The sequence below is a fragment of the Haemorhous mexicanus genome, chromosome 2, assembly GCF_027477595.1.
Source record: "Haemorhous mexicanus isolate bHaeMex1 chromosome 2, bHaeMex1.pri, whole genome shotgun sequence".
In the NCBI taxonomy this organism is placed as follows: Eukaryota; Metazoa; Chordata; class Aves; order Passeriformes; family Fringillidae; genus Haemorhous; species Haemorhous mexicanus.
Genome location: NC_082342.1, coordinates 55,699,761 through 55,708,321, shown reverse-complemented (window position 1 = coordinate 55,708,321; position 8,561 = coordinate 55,699,761). Strand labels below are relative to the sequence as shown.

The 8,561-nt window shown below is 43.4% G+C and overlaps 1 protein-coding gene across 1 annotated transcript in view; it reads left to right on the top strand.

The window, feature by feature from the left end:
- Positions 1-435: 435 nt before the first annotated feature.
- The window catches only part of SMAD9 (SMAD family member 9), a 29,153-nt gene continuing 21,027 nt past the window's right edge, over positions 436-8,561 (top strand). The window contains exons 1-2 of the mRNA XM_059838877.1: positions 436-1,054; positions 7,424-7,681. Of these exons, the coding sequence (XP_059694860.1) occupies positions 643-1,054; positions 7,424-7,681 (670 nt within the window). The 5' untranslated portion in view covers positions 436-642. The remainder of the gene's footprint in view (positions 1,055-7,423; positions 7,682-8,561) is intronic.

Here is an 8,561-nt window from a genome sequence, read left to right as displayed (position 1 = left end):
CAAGTTGAAATCAGAACAGCGTTCTACTCATTGCTTCCATAGAATTTGATATCACAGATTTATTTTCATAGAAGTTGATTGAGCTGAACCTACAGCTACCAGCATATAAAAAAGAGGGTAAATTTTATTTTGTACTAATAATAATCTTAGTCCTGCAACCACTTGCCTGGTGCATTAAACTCTAAACACAAGTTGAAGGACTGGATACTTTACAATTTCCATGGTGCAACTCTAAAATGAATGGGATAGATAGTGTGGAAGAGAGGCTTGGGCCCAAAATAAACATTAAAAACCAAACAGAAAACCACTGAAAATTAACTACACATTTTGAATGATTTCTCTTTCAAAACATTTTATTGAAGGAACAATGGAAATAGTGTGTGAAGCCTAACCATGTATTATGTTGCTGTTCCAGGCTTCATCAGCAGTTTCTTGATGTTTGGAAAGTTCTGAGACCCACCCTGTTGGACTACTTGTAACCAGTGCCTAAGACTACAAAAACGTGAGTGTGAAAGAACCTCTCTTCCTTCCTTCCACTGAAGAAAGTGTCCATCACAACACTGTGGAAACTCCGTGCAGGCCTTGCAAGACAGGAGAACAGTTTGTGCTTCCCTTGACGCTCGCACGCAATCTCTGCTTCTTATGCACTCCAGCACCCCTATCAGTTCCTTGTTCTCCTTCACCAGCCCAGCAGTGAAAAGGCTGCTGGGCTGGAAACAAGGAGATGAAGAAGAAAAGTGGGCAGAAAAAGCTGTTGATTCCTTGGTGAAGAAGTTAAAGAAGAAGAAAGGAGCCATGGAAGAACTGGAGAGGGCTCTGAGCTGCCCGGGTCAGCCCAGTAAATGCGTCACGATCCCACGTTCCTTGGACGGGCGGCTGCAGGTGTCTCACCGCAAGGGGCTTCCCCACGTCATATACTGCAGAGTGTGGCGCTGGCCTGACTTACAATCTCACCATGAGTTGAAACCACTGGAATGTTGTGAGTTCCCTTTTGGCTCGAAACAGAAAGAAGTGTGCATCAACCCCTACCATTACCGGCGGGTGGAAACCCCAGGTAATTATGTCATCTGCAAATGATTCGCATCTCTGTGTTAGCTCTTGCTCTGGCAGGTCTAGTCTTGGTGCATCCTACAGCAGTGCTCTGAAATGGGAAAAGGCAGACTCCATCTGATGGAAGGATCTTGGGTCTTACCCTGTCTGCTGCTATGATAGCTCTGGCAGCCAGGACTAGGGAGGGAGTAAGGAACCCCTCTCCCGTTGGGGTCTGCATCCCATCGGACCCCTGAGGGCACCCGGATCTTGTCCAAGGTGCTGAAAGCAGCTTCCTCTCCCTGGACGTGGGTGCTGAATCCTCCCCATCTGAACTGGTTTGCATGAAGTCTGGGCACCAGCCTGGCCTCACCACCATGGTGAGATTTACGTCTCATTGAAATCCAACAGTTGACTCATTAAGCCCTAGGAAACGCTTTCTCTTTAAAGATAAGAGTTGCAGTAGAATGGCATATTTTGCAGTGAATGCGAAACCAGGTCAGTTGATTCTTCCTAAAATACCTGGTGGCCTGACTTAAGTGGGATTTGCTTACCTAAATGGAGAGTTTATGTGAAATAAATCCATCAGGTTCCCTCTAAAACTTTGACATTTTCTAGTGATAACCCTCTTTGGACTGCACTAAAAACTTATGACCTCACTGAAAGGGTATTTAATTGGGCTTTATGTCAATGAAGCAACTGTTAAAAAATTGTAGTGTTCAGAGTTGACTTCTATAGGGATCTTGGAAAGCAGGACTGGCAAAGGTCTTGAGCAGTCATCCTGTTTTCCTCTGCCTAGACTCCTGAACCAAACCAAATTACCAGGTACGTTCCTGACAGATATTTTCCTAATGAGCTCTAAAAATCCCATGTGATAAAGGCTCTACAACCTCCCCAGGCAAGTGAAGCTATTGCTTTTCTATCCTTACAGTTCAAAATGATATCTAATGTCTAACCTAGCTCTCCCTTACTGCCAAAATTTACGGTAATTTAATTTACTAATGGATACAGTTGGTAAGTGTATACTTTTTATTCAGAGATTACTCCTTGTCTGGCATGAATTTTACTCTGAGGTGACATTAGGATCAGATAAGTGAACTGTGGGATGTTTCTTTTCACACAGATGAAATAAGGGAAAAACATCTGTTAACATTTGTTAAACACCAGGGGCTGCTTCCTCTTCTGATAATCCTTCCAGTGCAGCAGCACTGTCACTGTGAAGTTGTATCCGACCTGCTGTAAACATTGTCAAAACTTTTATATTTTACAGCTACACTGAGTGGTGCTTGTTGTCAACAGTTTTCAGTGGAAAAAGCTGATCTCACGCCTTGCTAAAGTAAACTCTTAAATAATTTAAGGAAAGATGCTCATAAAATATCCCATTTTTTTGTTTATTGCACTTCTTTATTTGCATGCTGCAGTCTTTAGTGTCTTCTCATTTCTTCTGGTGTAACTTTGGTGCAATTAATGGAGTCTCCTCAAAGCTGACAGATTTCAACCCTGGTTTTCTCATCTGTTCAGTTCCAGCTAACAAACACTGCTAATGGAATAGTCCAGCAGCTGCCAAAGCTTGCTGTTCTGATCCTGAAACTCAGAAGCTTTCAGCTGTGAATGTGTCTCTATTGTCTGTCTGTGCAGCAGACTGCCAGTATCTGTGCTAGTAAAGTAGAAGGGGACAAGGTGCAGGTCTGGGTACTGCTGAATTGGTGACATGATCCCAGGAACAGCTCTCACCCATGTGGACTAGCAGCTCTCAGAGTGCAGGGTTAGCCCACTGGAGGGACTTTGGGCACTTTGGACTTGGTCACCTTGTTCTGGAGGTGAAAGTGAGTGCAACTGTGAGGATAGAAGCTCCGCTGTGCCAGTTCTCCACAGGACCCAGGAATTGTTCTCAGGCTGTTGTATTCACTCCTACAACTCTGCTTACAGGGACAACTCAGAAGCTGAAGCTCACAGCTATAGTATATATTTGTACAGTATAGCAGAATGCAACCCACTCAGGTGTTCTGGGGCAGCAGCAGGAGAGAGAACTTGCACCACTGCAAGTGGTGCAATGCAGCTCCAGTTAGAAAGCAGAGCTGCAAGGAGGTGTTGGCAAGGCAAGAGAGCAATTGAGCTTCATGAGGAAGTGGTAGCAGTGAGATCACCACAGAAAAGGCTGGGAGTGGTTGATTTAGGTGCCAGTCTGTTTAAACAACAGTCCTCTTTTAACTGCAGAAAATCTGCATCTTGGCTGTTGGTGATCTTAGGCTTATATGATATTCTCTGAGTTTCATCCTCTGGAGCTAAACAATTCCCCCACTGAATAAGTCAACACTGTATTTTTTATAATCCACATATTATTTTCATACAAATGTCCACCCTTTTGGGGATCATTTTCCATCACTGCAGTCTTTCTTGCTGAGTCAACCACTACATGACCAGATCCATTAAGTTCAATCCAGAATGAATGAATTGTGTCAAAGCCTGGCAAATCCCTAGACCTCTGTTACTAGAGTAACAGCTTTAAAATCTGGTCAGTGATTTAGGGATTTCATTACCTCTGCTGTGTCCTCAGGCTGCCCAGTCCCATTTTAGGCACTGCTACTGAAACTGCACAGATTACACATGGCTTTTATTGCTGCTACAACTACTGGCAGATTTCTTCTCAGCTCTGCTGAATAGCAGGTGCCACTTAAGAAAAAAAGCAGAAAATATTTCCTCTATGTGTGCAACATCCCACTGCAGAGAGGAGTTAGGCCACCTAATCTGAAGGAGGTAGGTATGTTGGTTATGCTCTGCTTCCCCCTTCATTGTTGCCTTCGAAGAGCTTCTCAGAAGTCTGGTTTGTTGTCAGCAGAAGCTGCCTAAACATGTTTTTATAACATATCAGTTTTATAAGAGATCATTCATATGTAAGTATTGCAAATTTGAGGGTGCACCATTGCTGTAGACAGAATTTTTGACTTAGACTAACTGACTGCTTTCATGAAGCCTGAGTGGAACTAAGATAAGTGAGCCTCCCAGGTGGAAGACCACCTGATGGCTTCACCGTTGGCCATGTGTTTGGGAGCAGTCATGGGCGCAGGGAAGAGATGGATCTCACAGGAGAGTGGTCTCCAAAAGTAGTAAACTATGTAGAGATGGAATAATGTATGAGAAATCACAGTGTGGATGTTGTACCTGAAATTAAAATGAGGAAGGGAAGTTTGCTTGCTAGCATCTGAAGTCACAGGCACAGCCAGGTTCCCAGCAGGAACTGTTTAAGCCAAAGGGAATGGGAGAAAGGTATGAAAAGCAGTGGCAGGACTTAGAACATGACCATATTTGTCTTCAGTTGAACAAAGATCATCTTCAGCATGCATAGAAGGAAGGATCCACCTCTGGCTCTTGGTGGACAGTAGCACATAGACGAAAAGGACTCCAATGAGTGGAGAAAATGTGGGTAATTTATGAGGACAGACAGGTCCCAACACATTCAGTTACTCAGTTTTATGCCTCTGGTCACACTTCCTTCAGAGTGGTTGAGCCCTGGAGAGTGACAAGTTACCAAAAGAGCAAGGAGAATGAGGCCCTGGGGGACACTCTTAGCCACAAACAAGAATATCTGGGAATGCCTCCCCACCACAGAGGCTTTAGCCCTCTAGGCAGTCACAGAACAGTCAGTGGAAAGAGTGAGTGAGGTGGCAAACAAACTGTTCAGCAGAGCAGAAATTAAGAGTGCCATGGTCAGAGCCGGGAAGGAGTTCAAGGCTTGAAAATTCTTCCTGCTGACTCACTCAAGGCAAATCAAAAGCTTTCCCTGGCAAGCACTGTTCATGCATCCAGATTCTCAGCTTTCATTTAGAGAAGGAGTTGAGTTCTCACAGGGCTGAAGGAAGCAGCTCCCTCAGCTGTGGTACCCACAGTGAGGTGTCAGCCTCTCAACACTGCAGGACATTGTTGCACACAGCTAGCTGCCCTTTGCTCAGCACCTCTGCTGGGCGCAAAGGGATCTCCATCTCCTCATTTTCGAAGGCTGCGGATCAGAGCCGGCTGATCAGCAGCAGAGCTGACAAGCATCATACCAGTTTCATGGAACTGCTGTGGAAAACTCCGGAAGCAGCAAAGGAAAACTCCAGAAGCAGCAACAGTTCACAGCCTGGAGCTGTTCACAGGAGCATGGGATGCGAGGAATACAGCTCACCAAAATTATATCTGCAGTGATGGTATTGGTCTTGTCCCAATATATAGCAGTTAAAGAGTTTATTCCTCTCCACTGGCTGTGAAGAGATCCACAGAGGACTGGGCAGTGCATGCCAGATGTGAATACTTGTACTGCCTGTAGGAGTCCTACCTGGATGCTTAAAGCTAAAAGAATAGTAAAGAAGCAGAAATACCTTTCTTTACCAAACGACTTAAGAAAGTGGCAGCAGAATCTTCATGACACAAATAGGGGCATATGAGAGGCAAGAGGGAAGAAAGTAGTCTCCAGAGCACCAATCCTTGTCCTGGCCAGAGGTTAATTAGCAATGCATTGAGCCAGAGAACCATGTATGTGGGGTGTCTTAACAGGTATCCCAGTGCCTGTGTTTCTGGGCAGAGGAGAAGATAACTTCTGCAGTGAAGTCCCTGCCATCAGTCCAGTCTTTTGCATAGTGTTAGGGGTCAGTTCTTCAGGTCATGGGTGATTAGCAGATTCCCAGTGATATATTCCAGTGGGTGGGCAGACAAGTTGTTTAACCCTGCCTCTACTGCAGCAGAGTGCTACATTAAGCAAGAAGTTGTAAACCCATTGTTGGTACCAGGCACTGTAAATGCCCCAGCTCTCTGAGCAACTGATGTGCATTCCAAGCAGAATTCCTGCTGCCTCTTCTCATGCATGTGTTTTGCATTATCTATACATTATTTGCTTTATTCAATAGCAATTATTCCACTCTTTCATTAAGCTGGATAAATGAGAGTTTGCTGTAATTAAAAGTTGTTAGCTAACCTACCTAAAAATAATTTGCCTTACCTAGTCAGCTTTTTGGCCCAAGCAATATGTTAAAACATGTTCAAACTGTATATTCCCATCAACATTTAAAACCAAGAGTGTACATTGCTATTTGTTTCCATAAACTAGTAAGGACAGACTGGAAGATGATGTGCTGCTGGGTTTTAGGCCACAGGAACTCTGGATGCTAGGTCAGTCAACACAAGTCTGCTGAATTGTCCCTGATGCTGGGACAATTCATCCTTCTCACAATAACTCAAATTGCCTCCTTATCTTCTTTGGTGGCTTTTAGATCTGCATGATACCAGCTGGGAATCCATTCCCCCTACCTGTGTTGAAAGCCTTAACTAACATAATTAGGCATTATGTGAGCTAGTAACTAATAGAGAATCTTGGGGTACAGGAATCACCCATTGTAGGGGCTGCTCTCCCCACCAAGGACTATGGAAGACACAATTAAAACCTCCTAAAGGTTGAGCTCTCATATTGAAAATTATTCAGCAAGCCTTCTTGTGTTCCAGCCTAGGGACTGCATCTTCACAGGTATTTCACTAGTCAGGATTTTCAGTGTTTTGAGTCTTAATTCTACTCTTGCTTCTCATATGTCAGAATCCAAATTAATTTGGATCAACTTTGGGTTTCTCAAAGGGGCAGTGCTGTTAGCAGCACTGACAGTGTGAGATGAAAGCGAAGAGAGTTTGTGCATAGGCAGTATCTTCTACTAGACTGATTTTTAAATGGGTTAATTTGGATTTCAGTTTTCTGGTCTGCATTTTTCATGTCTTAAATACCAACCACTGACATATGCCTTCTTATGCTAGATCTTTTCTAACTATATTGCAAGAACCTAAATTGATATTGCTGCAATGTTTGAATTGCCATTTACATTTCCTTTCAAATATCCCACTGTCTGTCTGGCAGCATTTTCAAGTACCTGACAACATTTTAGATCCGGTGTCTGGCTTCAGGTCTGTACTTCCTTTTGCCCATCTGTAACACGCTGGTAGTAAAATATGGAGAGTATTGTAGAGCACTATTAATTGTCATGAAACTTGGCTGTGAATTTGGCACATCCTGGTGATAATATTTAGAAAACTTCTGATGTGTTCAGTTTTTGAGGAAGGAAAGAATAGGTAATTTTGAAAGAGAGAGATGTACCTCCTGAATTTCTGCATGCCATTCTTGTGAATTTTATGGTACCTTGCTCAAGTCAAGATTCATTGTTTTGCATGTGGAACTGCTGTAACTGGCTGCAGGTCTGGAGAAAAATGTCCAAGAATTCAGCTTTTGATTCTTGGGTTTGGACAGGTTTGTTACTCTTCAATGACTTGTATACAGCCAGTAATATTTGAGCAGCATGGAATATGCCTCTTTTTAACTTACAGTAAGATACACTTTCAAGAACACCATTTTAACCATTTTTTCTGTTTTTGTTTTCAGTCCTACCTCCTGTACTTGTTCCAAGACACAGTGAATTTAACCCTCACCTCAGCCTCCTTGCCAAGTTTCGAAACACTTCTCTGCACAGCGAGCCACTGATGCCACACAATGCCACTTATCCGGATTCTTTCCAGCATCCTCCGTGCACCCCTTTCCCACCATCCCCCAGCCACATGTTCTCCCAGTCACCTAACAGCATCAGCTACCCCAACTCACCAGAAAGCTCTTCTGGACCAGGAAGTCCCTATCAGCTCACAGGTGAGAATGAGCTTTGGGACACCCTCACTGAGGCATTTGCGGGTCGTGCCAGGGCCTGGGGTCAGGTGACAATTCTGTGCTCCCCCACAGACTGTAGCTGCAGATTGAACTGTTGGATAGAATGGACTTGGAATGTGATTTCTCATGGCTGTCTCCTGTATATTGTCTCTCAGTCCTTCTGACAGATGCTCAAGAGATTGAGAGCTGTAGTTGTCCCGCTCCTAGAAGTGCCTAGGTGGGATGTTATGATTACTCTGGGGAAAAAAACTGAGGAGAGAAGCAGGTGTGGCAGAAAAGAGCACTTGCAAGACCTAAGTTAGGGACCTAGGATGGTCAGGATAGGAACCTTTAGAAACTCCATCAAGGAGACAGGAAAAAATGGGGAAACTGGTGTGCAGAAAGTTTTTAAGTTTATGGCAATCCTACTCACTGTATAAATTTCATAAACTTAAGGTGTTTAACAATCTGGCCCAACACTTGGAGAAGTCACCACACAAGTTCCTGTGACATTGGAACATGTTCCACAGTTCTGAGATTAGCAGGCTTATGCCACTCAGATTGTTTGTGTTGTAAACTCCTGAATTAGTACAGCTCTAATTACCTGAAAATTTATCTGTGCTTTTGCTGTTAATGCAACACAGCTAAGAGCTAGTTTTAATATCAAAACATGGTTCAGATTCACTTCAGCACTTTAATTTTCAAATACTTTCTGTTATGTCAGCTTTTTCACAAAGATGAATTCAGGTCAGAATCTTGTAATTTAAGATTTTAGTGTCTCAACTATGAAACATTTAAACTCAGGTCCTTAATGATATAACGATTTCATTTTAAGAAAGAAGTTTATTTTACAAGGTTTTTGTAGCATTTGAACTTCCTTTTA